Source organism: Haliotis rufescens, unplaced genomic scaffold (genome assembly GCF_023055435.1).
Source record: "Haliotis rufescens isolate VD_foot unplaced genomic scaffold, xgHalRufe1.0.p SCAF_13, whole genome shotgun sequence".
NCBI lineage: Eukaryota > Metazoa > Mollusca > Gastropoda > Lepetellida > Haliotidae > Haliotis > Haliotis rufescens.
The window spans coordinates 7004067-7021144 of record NW_025963813.1 but is presented as its reverse complement, the minus strand read 5'-3'; the positions used below and the strand labels follow the sequence as shown (position 1 = coordinate 7021144).

General features: G+C 40.4%; 1 protein-coding gene across 1 annotated transcript; it reads right to left on the bottom strand.

The window, feature by feature from the left end:
• Window positions 1-284: 284 nt before the first annotated feature.
• Window positions 285-10545, bottom strand: LOC124119742. The gene is made up of 6 exons (XM_046482376.2): window positions 10471-10545; window positions 9474-9630; window positions 5200-5276; window positions 3548-3700; window positions 2289-2387; window positions 285-1691 (listed from the first exon to the last, which is right to left on the bottom strand). The coding sequence occupies exons 1-6, from the start codon at window positions 10529-10531 to the stop codon at window positions 1501-1503; spliced, it is 738 nt and encodes a 245-aa protein (XP_046338332.2). The 5' UTR covers window positions 10532-10545; the 3' UTR covers window positions 285-1500.
• Between the last annotated feature and the right edge of the window lie 6533 nt (window positions 10546-17078).

The following is a 17078-nucleotide window of genomic DNA, read 5'->3' as shown; positions in this document are numbered from 1 at the left end:
CGTCCTGCTACAGACCCCCACCCCACCTCGTCACCCCCATGTGGATGCTGTCAAACGGTCATACTGTCTAGAACAGTATTTAACATGTGACCAGAGCTTCAATACTTTGCTGCCACTGACAGTCACTACAAATAAAATTACAACCATATCTTCTGTCACATAACTTCATTCCACGGCCAATTGCCAAAGTCTTTGCCATCTGAGGGTTGACTCCAAGCCCTGCCACACAGAGAAAAACAAACAAAATAATTGCATTTTTGGCAGGAACAAATGTTTTATTCTACAACAATTTTTACAAAAATGTGATACAAAAAACGCCAAATAAAATGTTGCTATAACCACAAAATTTCACTTTTTTAAAAATTGACATACAGTTAGACATCCCTTTTATCACATAACTCTATTCCATGGCCAATTGACAAAGTATTTGCCATCTGAGGGTTGATTCCAAGCCCTGGCACACATACAAAACCAAACAAAATAATTGCATTGTTTTGCAGGAAACAATGTTATATTCTAAAATAACTTTAACAAAAATGTTGTACAAATAACGCCAAAATAAAATATTTCGAAAACCACAAAATATCACGTTTCTAAAACTGACATACAGTTAGACATCCCGATTTTCCAATCGTTTGTTGCTTTTAGTATTGAACTTCTACCTAACACGTTACTTTAGTTCGTACAGTTATGAATGACGATGGTAACTAAAAACTATGAAAGTGTCTCAGCTTATTTTGGCTAATGGTGGTACTTCATCCTGGACGCGTCCTTCTACAATGTTGCTGGAAGGGGATCAAACGACGACTGATACAAAATCAACAATGAAAAAAAAACTGAACGCCGCAATCAACACTCCGTCAGCTATACCACAACCAATAGCTTATGACACGATGACTCAGTCATCGGGCTTCGAGCGATGAAATGCAATCAGTGACGTCACAATTTGTGACCACCCGATCCTCATCTTTGTCGTCTCTTAAGACAAGCCTAGGATAATGTGGATCTATTCTGACAAGATTCCATACGGAAAAATAACACAAAAGAAACAATACACCATCGCCAAACTACAAATATAATGTTGACAACATTCGCAGATCGACAACAGATTAAATGTTGTCCCTTTTTATGTACATCAGTAAAAAGACCAAGTCTTTAGGGATTCAACCTTTCATGTTATTCTGGGCACGGGATGTTAATTTTGGCGACTTCTTCAAAGCAGGCTTTTTAATCTGTGAGAGGGGAGCCGAACATGTCCAACATGAAAAGCGAACAATTATCTTAATTGGGTAAAAAATAAGGACAGATTAACACCCGAGCACTTGTTATTAGTTAAAGATTTTGCGAGCGCGTCTGGTACAGCCGATATCGCCCTCTGTTTGAAAACAGCGACATGTGTAAGGGTATTTAATAGTGTGAACGCCACCCTCGACATCATTGTTCCGAAAGCCTTTCATCAATGGTCACTGTTCTTTGAATTCAGCGACGTCATCATCTGACTCAGTTTTGTAAGAAGATACAAAAATCGAAGTATGAATGCGGACTTAAGTTGTTGGTGTATATTATCCCGAGACAAATGTTGTCGTCCATGCATCGTAATGCACACACCTCCACAGGATACTCCTTGAACCCTTTGTAGATAACAAGGTCGCTGATTTCATGTCGGAAATAGGACAGTCCAGCTGCTTGAACTGAAAACAGGAAACATCACGCCTGAGCTATGTTATGTATCGAACGTGAGTTTGTTTTCACGCCGCTTTGAACAATATTTCAAATTTGTCGCTGTTTCATCTTAATGTGTGAGGGAAGCCTAAAGTGTCTCAGGGGTGTGGCGGTGACAGACTTGGATTCGAACCCACTATAATTGGGTCCTGTCATGCCTCAGCCAATTGTGTGATCTAAAGACCTCCTGGTCTCCGTATCCCAGCCCACGCAGGGCATTGTAAATTTACATTTTTCAAACATTTTAACAAATGAGGGGACGAGATTAATTCAGTTGTTAGAGAGTCAGCTTGTACTGTACAACGACCGGGTTCGAATCCCCGCTTGATTACAAATTTACAAACAATGTTGCGTCTACCTGATGTGTCTGCCATAATGGTACAGGATTCAGATCTGCCCGATCAGGATACTTGTTCACGTCACTTTGACTATTCTCCTGTATGCCATATTACAGATAGTTTACTCTTTCCACATATTCTCTTTCACAAGAGATATAAAAAAATGTTTTAATTTGTAGGTCTGCACAAAATCCATACATGTATGCAATGAAAAAAACATGCCATTACCTGGATCGTATGTGTTGAGCATGGCTGAATCTGTTTTCAGAAAACTTCCAAAAGTGATGTGATTTGGAAGGACTATCCCAAGATCAGGATCGTTAGGATCTGAAACATAAGATGAAGCTTGACTTTGGCAATGCAAATACTTTGTATCTTCAACCAATGTCTATGTTGTTGTTCATCTCTGACGTACCATGTCAGCTTAATTCACGCGGCTTGTGACGGATATAGTAATTCACATGCATCAGTCTGTCTGTCTGTCCGTCTGTCTGTAATGTATCTATCTATCTAGTATTGCAAGGCGATGGCGTAGCCTTGTTGTTTAAGCGTTTGGTCAACAAACCGAGGCTCTACTTCTACTGCTACTACTACTACGACTACGACTACGACTACGACGACCACTACTACTACAACTACTACTACTACTACTACTACTACTACTACTACTACTACTACTACTACTGCTACTACTACAACTACTACTACTACTACTACTACTACTACTACAGAAACCTATGATCGAGTGTTCGAATCCCGGATCCCCCGATTATGTTTCTTGGTTTGTCCGCACCATATCTGTGCGCGTGAGTTTTTCCAAAGTGGTAAACGTCTGAGGCCAGCATCAACTCTTAGATTAAGGAGACACGCCTTGATAGAACTGGAATTTTGTTCATAAAGGCGTTAAACCAACTCACTCAATCACTGCTCCTACTCCTACTACTACTACCACAACAGCTTCTACTGCTGTTTGTACTATCGCTACTACAACTACTATAACCACTACTTGATTGGTTCGACCCGTGAAGATCCCGGGGTAGAATAGGTCTTTAGCAACCCATACTTGCCGTAAAAGGCAACTATCCTTGTCGTAAAAGGCGACTAACGGGATCGGGTGGTCAGGCTCGCTGACTTGGTTGATACATGTCATCGATCCCAATTGCGTGGGTCGATGCTCATGATGTCAATCAGTGGATTGTCTGGTCCAGACTCGATTATTTTGCAGACCGCCGTCATATAGCTGGAATATTGCTGAGTGCGGCGTTAAACAACAAACAAACAAAACAAACAAACTTGATTGGTTCATACATTCCAACCACGAAATAATACACGACTCGGATCATGGCATGGAGATTATCGTGTTTGTGGATATATATGGTCGTATACGAAGCATACCATACCATTGTTACGTCAGAATGATCTCCATAAATGAATTACGTTACAACGCCCAGTCTAAATCTCTCAAATATTTATTGCTTCATACTCACGCCCACTCTCACAGACGAAAGGACTGCCTTTTTCACAGTCCACAGATTTCCACTGTCCGTGTTTTGGAGACTGTCCACTGTACTGGACAACGCACTGGTCAGCGGCAGGTAGTTTCGGTTGCCCCGCTTCCCAATTCGTTGTCAAGGTATTAGCTAAATTGAAAACCACATTAATTTAAGCCACAATGTATTTTCTTGTTTCTCAGAGCAGCCAGATAATACAATATTAGGGTAGCAAGAAAAGGATACATGTAAGTGTTGAAATCTATATGCCATGAAAGTTTGATCGACATCAACCCAAAACCAAGCCAAACCCTGAACCTTGAATTCTGGATAATACAGTGTACAACATCTCCATTATGTTATGATAAATACACAGGACCCATTCCCCGACATTGCTTCGTTTTTATTCTTATTCGAGGCTGATGTCATCCTTCCATTCAAATCACATCCATGAGCGAGAGAGAATCTGCAAAGTTACTCATCAGCCCAATGGAAATGATGATGTCACTTTCCAAATGAGACTTGGCAGCAATGGGTCCAGGGTTCTTATGAAATATAATGGAGATAAGTACACGAAGTGATCGAGGATAGTGATCATCTCACTTAATACTATTTTGTCGCGTAGGCGGCACGTGCTAGCGAGTGGATGACTGAAAAGGCCTTGGAATGCACACAGGGTCACCAATAACATCCAACATGTATACTATTGAACAGACTTCAAATACTCCTCCTTAGTCAATTGGGTCATGTGATCCAATCTGTGAGGGTTAGGTCCCTTTGGAGTGCCAAGATCCAAAGATCGTAGGTTCGAATCTCAGATTCACCCTGATTGTGGTCCTTGGTTTGTACAAAATGGTAAATGTCCTACGTCAAGGACCGCCTCCGTGGTCTAGTGGTAGAGCGTCCGCCAGGGGAGCGGAAGGTCCGGGGTTCGATCCCCGGCCGCGTCATACCAAAAAACGTTAAAAGATGTTACTTGTTGTTACCCTGTCTGGCGCTCGGCATTAGGGGACTAAAACAAGAACTGGTCGGCTCGGAGTCAGTATACTGTGTCTGAGTGGGGTATTCATGTTAAACTGCGGCATGGTATCTCAGTGAGCTAGCACCATAAATCGGCATCAGTCCGGACTAGTACAAGCAGCCACACAAACACACATATGCGTACATGCATGTCGCTATATAAGTTCAATATTCTTGGACGCGACGTTAAACCCCATTTCATCTCACCTCACCTACGTTAAGCTGGCATGCCCTGACGTTACTGAAATACCAAAATCACGAACTCACTTACTGCAGGGACACTCCCATCTTAATAATTAAACCGGTCCTCACAATGACATGGATCCCTCGACAAAGGCCTGTTTAAATGTATGTACATGTATGTATTTGAAGTGTGGAGGGGTTAAATGGCCTTTAACTAAGATTATTTCACTTACATGACGACGTACATGTGTGTGAGGCCTTCTCGTAGTGGTTCGTACTGATTCCTGTTTGATAGTGCGAGCACACTGAGATTCCATGCCGCATTTTCACATGACATGGATGCCACTCCGACGTCTTTCAGTATGAGGCGGCTAGCAGTTCGAACCACCGATCCTCAGCTCTACGGACAGATGCTATATCACCGTGTGTATTTGAATTATACCTACCTGTACCATCAGGCCAGAGGTGGGTGGTCGTGGACTCGTTATATCGGAGGCTGATGAAGAACTTGGCGGACAAGACCCTGAAATAGAAGACGTCAGGACGTTAATTGTGTTTTGTCTACGAAAATGAGGATCAAACGCTCACAATATTTATAATGACTGATTGCGTGCCATTAGACCTTATAACGTTGATCGTTGGTGAACTGAGATCAAATGTGGTTTAGCGAAACGTTCAAGATTATTGCGTACGCGCGTGAACTAGTTCACGTTCAGATTTAGGTTCAGGGTTATTTATAAAAAATCGAAGCAAATGTCATCTTAAGTTTATTGTGAACAGAATATGCTGAATTACCTCATTGATAATATGTGTAACATTTGGGGTGGGATATTTAGGCAAGAAGTAGGCATCCTGTCTTGCTGATATGTTTCTTATGCAAATGTATCTGAATTTCTGCTCGGATTGGCAAATTCAAAACAAGGCAATTTGGCAAAGAAGTTTAATTTAAGCTTCGGGTTTTGTTTTTATTGTTGTCTAGCTCCGCACTCAGAAATACGATGTATAATATAATTCCAGCTACATGATGGCGGTGTTTTAAATAATCGAGGATGAACCAGACAATCTGTGATTGACATCATGAGCATCGATACAACCAACTGGGAAACGATCATGTGCATCAATCAAGCACAGGAGTCTGTATCTAAAAATAGACGCCCTCATGCATATTCATGACCATCTCCACACGCGGGCTCGCGTGTGGAGATGGTCATGAATATGCATGAGGGCGTCTATTTTTAGATACAGTCTTTCTGTGAATCAAGTCAGCAACCCTGACCACCCGATCCCGTTATTCGCCTCTTACGACAAGAATAGTCGCCTCTTACGACAAGAATAGTCGCCTCTTACGACAAGAATAGTCGCCTTTTTGGCAAACGTAGGTTGCTGAAGACCTGTTCCCTCCCGGATCTTCACGGTATATCGAACGGATATAGTTGAATAATTATCAAATAGCCAATTCCCGTCCACTAATTTACCCACCTGAACTAGAAATAAAAGAGGCAAGTGAAACCGCCTCAACTGTTTAATATTTAAATCTACGCCTAAAGATTAAGAGTGACCAAAACTATCCGCAAGACTGTATGACAAGAGGCATGACAAGAGGGATGACTTCAACTTTCAAATAATCGACATTCACTTTATGTCGAGCAATATTCCAATCAGTTCCAGCCTTTGGTGTCTACATTTCACAACTTTTGACATACAATTGTGCATGCTCTTCTTCCTCAGAAGATTTTGAGGAGCGTTAGAAGAATCTTACTCAAAAGTTGTTTGATCAAGGTTTAACTTACAACATTGAATGCCTCAGTAAATCTTTCAAAATGCTTTGTGGTTGACATGTTTAGACTTTTCCAAGCCCGTAATGCCGAGCGTCAGACAGGGTAACAACAAATACCATCTTTTAACGTCTTTTGGTATGACGCAGTCAGGGATCTAACCTATTGGAAAAGAGACTTTTTATTCATTATTATTATTATCTATTCACACGAATGTCGAGTTACGTAACTCTCAGGTGTTAATTGGTGGCAGACTTTATTTGCTGTCAATGCAGCCTGTCAAAGTGTTGTTTCAGCTGATCTCATTTTATTATTGTTATACAGTTGCTTAGCTAATTAGCTTGTGTATTCGCTCAAATTTAATATTATATGGTGACCTATTGATACAGTTAGCTGAGAGTAATAAACCTGCGAACCTGTTACCACGTTTTCATTATTGTTTTATTCGAGTTAAATGGCACCCTGGTCTCTGGAACAAAGCTCCGTGACAGTTGCCTAGTGTTAAAAGGGGTTGCTCTTTACGCCAGCATGGGTACAATATGTGAAGGCGACATATTGCTTGAATATTGCTAAAAGCGGCGTAAAACCATAATCACCCCACTCTTCATGACATAAAAATAACGAAGGAACGAACATGAAAACAAATTCCAACTTACAAGCCACGTCGTTTGTTGTGCTAGTTTCTCTTTGATAATTACTGTCATTAATTTTCAATCACCATGGTCATATATTATGCTCTTTGCGCAAGTGCTCTAGTCCTCCTGGAACAACACACGCATTAATCATGCTTGCTGATGACCCATGGGAACTTTATACCTTCAAAATAGGGACATTGTCATATGTTTTTCTCACTCACCGGTACACTGCATAAGCACTTGGTCACAACACAGTATTAAACAGTCTATTTCATGGTCTGAAGCTCCGGGTTTAAATACTAGTAGGTCTTCAACTATGCTTGCCGTAAACGCCTGTCGTAGGAGGCTTGCTTCAAATTCAAATGTTTATTGTATGATAAGCCAGAGGCCAAAATACACGAAGTTGATACAATACAGTACAGGATAATTTTACAAGTAGAATCACATGTTTCATTTCTGTACATTTCTGGTCTTGAAGGCATATTTGAAATATAACATAACCGATTATCTTATATCGTTCAATAACGCCCAAAATGGAAATTCCCTTCCGCTCATTTACCACCTGAACTAGAAATAAAAGGGACCAGAGGGTCCGCCTCATCCGTTTCAGCTTGTATTAATTTTTGTAACAATTAAATCATGTTCAGTTTCAAGGTATTTCTTCAAGAGTCTTAGTGACATTTGCATATTTTCTGAATGCAGTTTAACAATTGCATGTCTGGCTTGGTTTTTCTGAAAACTGTCTAATTTAACAACCTTACATGGTTTTGATATGTTCCCCACCTGGTTCGTCGACGGACAACATTTTTAGGAGACATAAAAAGACCGGTTCTTTAGAAGCTCGTTTCAACTATTAACTAATGGAATTAAATGGTTTTCCTAGTATTTTTTTCACATTGAAAGAAATCATTCACCTTAATAATCAACTGTTTCACATCAGCTGAGCTTAACGGTTGTCAGTCAACAACGACGTATACTATTCAGCACGTGCCGTACGTGTTTGCGCTGTTCCTCCTAGAGTTGTGCCCCCTCCGTTCAATATGTCAACTCTGTGAGTGAGTGAATGAGTTTGATTTTACGCCGCTTTTAGCAATATTCCAGCAATATCACGGCGGGGGACACCAGAAATGGGCTTCATACATTGTACTCATGTCGGGAATCGAACCCGGGTTTTCAGCGTGACGAGCGAATGCTTTAACCACTAGGCTACCCGACCGCCCCTGTCAACTCTGTACGCACAACAACATGTGTTGTTCCATTGATGGGAATAAGCATACCAAACAGCGGATATTGTTGGGTACGGGGCATTCATTGCCGTGTACCATATTGACATTTAATATACTAATCCCGAATTTGAGTTATTTTGCAATTCACCGTTCTCATTTGGATCCCGACGGACTCTGTATGAAAAAACTGGGGAACTGTACGTACCGCCCTTCGTATGAAAATATAATTACATAGGAACTTAGTGTTAATTTCTCAGGTGAACGTGAGGATCTAACTGTCAATGGAATATTAATAAAACACGCTCTAACTTACAACTTGTCTTTTCTTGACCCAACAATGCTTGCGTTAAATTTTAAAACCTGGGCGAACCTAAGTTAATTATCGAACAACGCACGCGTTTGTCATTTCCAGTCATTTGTGGACAAGCCAGGCGTCAGGTTAGGGTGTCCTTTCACGTGCCATAACGTGCGTTCAATTATTCAAATTTGAGTCAACTTGAGTGTTAATAAAGCATAACGTAGGACAGAACCAGAAATAAAACGCATATATTGCAACCTCAGATATAAAAGAAAATAGTTGTCAGCAGAAGAAGAAACACAACAGCCTTTTGTATTCCCGTAACACTCAACTATAAGAGGTGACAAGTGTTTCACTGCTTGACAATCTATTTTAAAAAAGTCCAAAATAACGTATAAGCATCAGAGATGCCAAATTATCACCAACGTTGCATTATTGAGGATAAAGCATTTACATCGACAATCGAAAGTTTCCTTATCCTGATTCTTATCAGAATACATATTTACTGTCAGCACCTAGTTAATTATATTCATAAAGTGCTTATATTCATGATTGAATGAATAATATGATAGATGATGTTACATGTAGGCTGCTTAGTACGGCATCTCAAGGGTTCAGTAGTTTCGGGCAACTTAGGGCAACCGAAGTATGAGGTCAATAAATTAACATGTGCAAACATTTGTCAACCAAGGTTTTCTTGGATTATACCTTGGCCAACACGGTTCACCTGCGCCAATTCGCCGCCCTATTTACTCGACAGAACAACAATGTAAAATGCATATTTACGTAAAATCTTTCACGCCCTCTGTAAACTGCATGACTTGTTGTCGTTTTGCTTCACTGTCGACTCTCAAAAGTCGAAGATTATGTCCTCGACACACCTCGTATGCTCGTTCGTACAATAAGTAATGGTGGAAGTATATGAATCCACTCCGAACTGAAACTGAAAACACAAAGGCTTTTTTATTTTCCAAACTCAGAGAGGACACAGCTGGCCAGTCAACACTAAGAAGCCGCAATTCGCTGTAGATGTCCGTCCGTTAGGGTTGCGAGAAACCGGCAATCATGGGTTCGAATCCTATATTCGCCCTCACTGTGTTTCCAAGTTTGTCAGCACTATACCCGTGCTCATGGCTTTCACCAAAGAGATAAACGTCTAAAACCTGCATCACCCGACTCTTTCCTCCCACATTAAGCTGACACACCGTAAAATAACTGAAATATTTTTCAAAGTGGCGTTAAACCAATCTCACTCCAACCCTAGAGGGGACCATCGACAGCATGTTTGCTACTGTTTTTTAAAGAATTTAAACTATTGCAGTAGTAATGTGGATGCTTGATAAATACTTCTATGTTGACAATGTCTAAAATGTTCGCCAAATCCTTGATTCAGCTTATTGCTTTACACAGTTGTCAGTGAGATGAGGCAGCTACCACTGACAATATAAAAGTTATATATAAAGCAATTTTACATGGTAAGACAGAACAGATGCTCAAATTACTATCATAGCACTATCAATTCCATTCAGTTCTTTTTTCTTAAGGTTGTACAACAGCATATAAAGTTACACAACAAATAAATACATTATCTTTTTCATTATACATATAATTTGCAATATATTTAGATGAAGATTTTACAAAGGGGTTACATTTAAATAGATACTGGAATTAGCAACAGCAATAGCTGACCAATCACCGAGACAAGTTACACAATTCCCCTAATAGTAATAGCTTCTTGTCAAATTCAATACTTTAATACATGTACGAATAATTTAATACTTACCAATGTACCCTGCAATCTGGAGCACGAAGAAGAATACCCGACTAGTATGACGGCAGTCCATCACGGAATAGAGGACTTAATGGATCAATGCTACAAATCAATACACTACTATACCTTCAGTCGTTAACGACGGCTTGCACCACTAGAGTTCTTCACAGACGTTCTGGATTTCTATTGGGAGACGTCAAAGTACAAACATTACGTATTCCTTTTAACCCCACTACCAGTTGTCCTGGATGGCTTTTCAGTCAGTCAATCAAACCACCAACAAATCAGTCAATTAATCAACCAAACCAATTAATCAATTTTGAATGAAATGGTAGGTCGAGTTATTTCGAGGTTCAGGAGTGTCTTAAGGTTTTATTTCTATTTATGTTCAGTTTAACCCAATCACATTAATATCAGATCTTTGTTCTCTCTACCGCTAAACCAAGATCTGAGGACATCCAGACATCAGAGCGGTCGTTCACCTGACCATTCAGAACGTCGCTTACCAGATCGGGAATGTGTTTTGTAACCATGCAACCAAGAAAGTTTAACACGCTGTATTCCGTTACGGGCTGTACGACTGATTCGATCAAAATCATCGTCAATCTACCTCTCCAATTGGCAATTGGACAAGCATTTGAAACGGGGAAGTGCTGCCATTTCAATTTTCTAATTTTGAATCGATATTCAAAGTTTCAAAGAGCAGTCAGAAATGGAAGTCGCCATTTTGAAGCTAGTGCCGTTAAGCTTGAGAAATCTGCTTTCTGATTGGCTACTATCCGCTTCTTGTTAGTCATTTTATTGCTCGGTCAAACCTTTTTTCTTTGAAAATATCAGGCTCATAGTTTTAGGTGAAAACAATTCTGGTTTTGTAGCTGATACAAAGTCCCAGGACCCCACCAGAATATCAAATGATCGGTCCCTCAGGCGTGATGATGATGGTTTAGCGCTTAAAAAGCCACACGTGAAGGGGTTGGTTATTGGTTATAGTTAACCCCAGGAATATATCACGACCAAGATGCCAAGCTTGGTTGGGGTTACTGACATCAAAAGTACACTCGCACCTGGCAACTTAGTCACGAAGCGTAACATACTATTCGACTTTGTGATGTACACATATACATGTGATAATTACAGGGTAATAATAGTTTGACTCATTTGCTGTCCCATGGTACGACCCGGAATATGTAGAAAGCGTCATGGAAAATGATAAATACAAAATTATTTGGAAAAGGTCCATTTACAGCCTTAGACGTATCCAGGCCAACAAACCTATTCTTGTCCTTTTTGATAAATCCAGTGAAATCATTTATATTATTGAATTTTCTGTCCCCTTAGACACGTATGTGATTGACAAGATTGAGGAAAAACATGGCAAATGTGCGGACCTTGCTTTCGAAATGTCACGCTTGCATCCCAAGTTGTCCGACTCCCCATTGTTCTCGGTGCCTTAGGTTTGGTACCTCCCAATCTGTTGACTGACATTGGGAGAGTAGCCGGGTTTGCTACCAGGAATACAGATTCTGACAATCTGGGTAATGCAGAAGGCTGCAATGTTGGGGAGTCTTCACATTCTCCGGAAAGTTTTGAGTGGGTTTGACAAGGCAGCCCTTCTAATGATTCGTGCATATTGCTATGCAGAGTGACGTCCTTAAGGCTTGCAAGTAACATTTGATCGTGGGTTCAAATTCCAGATTAGTTTTATGGATCTTTCGCATCATGTCAGTGCTCACGGGTTTAACCAAAGACGTAAACGCCTTAGACTTGCATCAATGGGGGTTTTCATCCCACATCAAACTGACTCGCTCTTATATAACTGAAATAGCGTTGAAAGATGCGTTAAAATAAACCCACTCACTCACTCAGTATAACGTTATAAATCGTTCGACGCTGAAGGCGACGTTAAGCCCTGACATTAAGGATGACCAACTGCTGTGTCTTCAGTTACCGTAGTACACGACATTTGAAGTTCAAGGACAGACAGCAGTCGACATGATCCCGTATCCCCAGTGAAAACATTCAGTGAACGACTTCGTTGTTGTGAACGTGGTGTCAGATATTGATTGTCATTATATATATCCTTGTGATCTATGGAACGTTCTCTCTTATGTAATGGTATGTTTGACATTGTTGAACGATGAAGTGACATAGCAGCACTATTGGAATTGTCGTTTTGATCATGAACCCAGTTGCGAACACCAGCTATATGTTACGATAACCAACTACATGTTACGACTACCAGCTACATGTTACGACAACCAACTACGTGTTACGAACATCAACTACTTGTTACGAACAGCAGCTACATTTTACGAACACCATCTACATGTTACGAACATGAACCACACGTTGCGAACATCAACTACATGTTGTGAACATCAACTGCATGCGACCACCAACTACATGTTACGACAACCAACTCATGTTGCGAACATTAACTACATGTTACGACAACCAACAACATGTTACGAACACCACCTACATGTTACGAACATCAACTACATGTTACGAACATCAACTACATGTTGCGAACATCAGCTAAATATTGCGAACACCTAATACATGTTACGAACACCAAATACATGTTACGAACATCAACCACATGTTACGAACACCAAATACATGTTACGAACATCAACTACATGTTACGAACACCAAATACATGTTTCGAACACCATCTACATGCTACGAACATCAACTACATGATGCGAGCACCAACTACACGCGAACATCAACTACATGACTGTGAAATAATGCAGATAATATACCAGTCAGGTGTATGACAGGTGTTAACGTTGTGTTGTGTTATGCAGATAATGTACACGTCAGGCGTATGACAGGTGTCAACGTTGTGTTGTGTTATGCAGATAATGTACACGTCAGGCGTATGACAGGTGTTAACGTTGTGTTGTGTTATGCAGATAATGTACACGTCAGGCGTATGACAGGTGTTAACGTTGTGTTGTGTTATGCAGATAATGTACCAGTCAGGTGTGAGACAGGTGTTAACGTTCTGTGATATAATGTAGATAATAAACACGTCAGGCGTATGACAGGTGTTAACGTTGTGTTGTGTTATGCAGATAATGTACACGTCAGGCGTATGACAGGTGTTAACTTTGTGTTGTGTTATGCAGATAATGTACACGTCAGGCGTATGACAGGTGTTAACGTTGTGTTGTGTTATGCAGATAATGTACACGTCAGGCGTATGACAGGTGTTAACGTTGTGTTGTGTTATGCAGATAATGTACACGTCAGGCGTATGACAGGTGTTAACGTTGTGTTGTGTTATGCAGATAATGTATACGTCAGGCGTATGACAGGTGTTAACGTTGTGTTGTGTTATGCAGATAATGTACCAGTCAGGTGTAAGACAGGTGTAAACGTTCTGTGATATAATGCAGATAATGTACCAGTCAGGTGAATGACAGGAGGTAACGTTCTGGGATGTAATGCAGATAATGTACCATTTATGTATATGACAGGTGTTCACGTTCTGTGATATAATGCAGATAGTGTACTAGTCAGGTGTATGAAAGGTGTTCACGTTCTGTGAAGTAATGCAGATAATGTACTTGTCAGGTGTATGCCCGAAGTTAACGTTCTGGGATATAAAGAAGATAATGTACTAGTCAGGTGTATGACAGGATGTAACGTTCAGTGATATAATGCAGATAATGTACCAGTCAGGTGTATGACAGGAGGTAACGCTCTGTGATATAATGTAGATAATGTACCAGTCAGTTGTATGACAGGAGGTAACGTTCTACGATATAATGCAGATAATATACCAGTGATCAGGTGTATGACAGGAGGTAACGTTCTGTGATATAATGCAGATAATGTACCAGTCAGGTGTATGACAGGAGGTAACGTTCAGTGATATAATGCAGATAATGTACCAGTCAGGTGTATGACAGAAGGTAACGTTCTGCGATATAATGCAGATAATATACCAGTGATCAGGTGTATGACAGGAGGTAACGTTCTGTGATATAATGCAGATAATGCATCAGTTAGATGTATGACAGGAGGTAACGTTCTGCGATATAATGCAGATATTGTACCAGTCAGGTGTATGACAGGAGGTAACGTTCTGTGATATAATGCAGATAATGTACCAGTCAGTTGTATGACAGGAGGTAACGTTCCGTGATATAATGCAGATAATGTACCAGTCAGGTGTATGACAGGAGGTAACGTTCTGTGATATAATGCAGATAATGTACCAGTCAGTTGTATGACAGGAGGTAACGTTCCGTGATATAATGCAGATAATGTACCAGTGATCAGATGTATGACAGGAGGTAACGTTCAATGATATAATGCAGATAATGTACCAGACAGGTGTACGACAGGAGGTAACGTTCTGCGATATAACGCAGATAATATACCAGTGATCAGGTGTATGACAGGATGTAACGTTCAGTGATATAATGCAGATAATGTACCAGTGATCAGATGTATGACAGGAGGTAACGTTCAATGATATAATGCAGATAATGTACCAGACAGGTGTACGACAGGAGGTAACGTTCTGCGATATAACGCAGATAATATACCAGTGATCAGGTGTATGACAGGATGTAACGTTCAGTGATATAATGCAGATAATGTACCAATCAGGTGTATGACAGGATGTAACGTTCAGTGATATAATGCAGATAATGTACCAGTCAGGTGTATGACAGGAGGTTACGTTCTGTGATATTATGCAGATAATGCATCAGTTAGATGTATGACAGGAGGTAACGTTCAGTGATATAATGCAGAAAATGTACCAGTCAGGTGTATGACAGGATGTAACGTTCTGTGATATAATGCAGATAATATACCAGTCAGTTGTATGACAGGAGGTAACGTTCTGTGATATAATGCAGATAATATCCCAGTTAGGTGTATGACAGGAGGTAACGTTCTGGGATATAAAGAAGATAATGTACCAGTCAGGTGTATGACAGGATGTAACGTTCAGTGATATAATGCAGATAATGTACCAGTCAGTTGTATGACAGGAGGTAACGTTCTGTGATATAATGCAGGGTCATCTACCAGTCAGGTGTTTGTTCATAAGTAGACATTTAAAAATCAGGTTATAACGTTACTAACGTCAGAAGTCATGATAGGTTGCTGGTACACGATCATTAGATGAATGAAGATGAGCTATAAGGCACTTTCTGATAACAACAATGCCCCGAACTAAAAGGATTGACTTACCGTCCACTCCAAAACTATATACGCTGTCTCTCAAGGTTTTTTTTATGGAACTCACAGGCCAGTAGTGAGAAACAGATAAATCGACATATGCTTGTTTTGTTCTAACCGATGGATAAGACACGGACATACTGGTATTGCTGGCAAGATGTCTTCCTGTAATATTATCATACATAAGATTATGACATCTTTTAACGTATAGTTTAACAGTGCATATAAGTGTTTATTGCCAATAGGTTTAGAAAAAAGCTGAGTTAATAAAAATCGTATGTGCACCAGTGCACATATCATTTCACGTGTACCAGTGTAGTATTTCTGTCACTCGGGCAGCATTGTTGTCGTCATTCGAATCTTACTGTGACGTAAGGTCGGAATGACGTCACACTAGAAACGAGGCCATATCTGAAAATTGTTGACATAATTCGACAATTGTGGTTTTCTGACACAGCGGTCGTGATCAGTGCACTTTTCTAAAGGGGAACTCCAAAAGTTAAAGCAATAATTAAATCAAGAACTAATCATACTCGCATGCATGTCATACTGATTTTACGAAACTCTCCCTCAATATTATATTGTAAAAGCGAGATGGATAATATTTTACGGCGCTTCTTGTTATATTGCAGCAAGGCAATGTCAGCATTGTTCAATCAGGCCGGAAACCATGGTTCTGTTTCACGCACATTTCCGAAGTGAACTGAGTGTGCAGATTTCATTAGTACTGCATCCCACACATCCCCGACACAAACACCGTTTAACTCTAGCTTCTCATTTAGTCACATAAGTGTATGCCGAACGAGGTAAAGCACTCTTACCGCTGTGCTAGCTTGCACGCCATTCTTGTGTTGAAAGCAAGCTCCACAAACTTGTCTTCAGCATAGACCGGTGACTGGATGGCCACAATGGATACATTGTCGTGGGCTGATAACATGAGCAGCAGACTTTTCTATGTGTGAAATCCATTCTTAGTGTCACATAATGTCATGCATATGATTTTAATATTGCCCAAAACGGCCATTTACCAAACTTGTTCAATCGCTTATGAAATCCTGATCAGACTAAACCAGCGGTTGATAGTATGAGCGACGATCCAGAATATTTGGGTATTTGACGACTAGTAAGGTGAGTGAGTGAGTGAGTATGGTTTTACGCCGCTTTTAGCAATATTCCAGCAATATTACGGCGGGGGACACCAGCAATGGGCTTCACACATTGTACCCATGTCGGGAATCGAACCCGGGTCTTCTGCGTGACGAGCGAACGCTTTAACCACTAGGCTACCCGACCGCCCCCGACAAGTAAGGGGTAGCCAATGACATATTTCTATCTTTGAAAGAGCTTTATCTGCCGTAATTCGCAAACAATGAAACTCTTTGTCACTCTGTACTCCACATAAAAACAGAGAA

Coding starts and splice junctions, on each gene's coding strand:
- LOC124119742 (XM_046482376.2), bottom strand. CDS start 10,531: ATGGACTGCCGTCATACTAGTCGGGTATTCTTCTTCGTGCTCCAGATT. Junction 5,277..9,473: donor GAGGGCGTGAAAGATTTTAC/GTAAATATGCAT, acceptor CTTCTATTTCAG/GGTCTTGTCCGCCAAGTTCT. Junction 2,388..3,547: donor TTTCGTCTGTGAGAGTGGGC/GTGAGTATGAAG, acceptor CTTATGTTTCAG/ATCCTAACGATCCTGATCTT.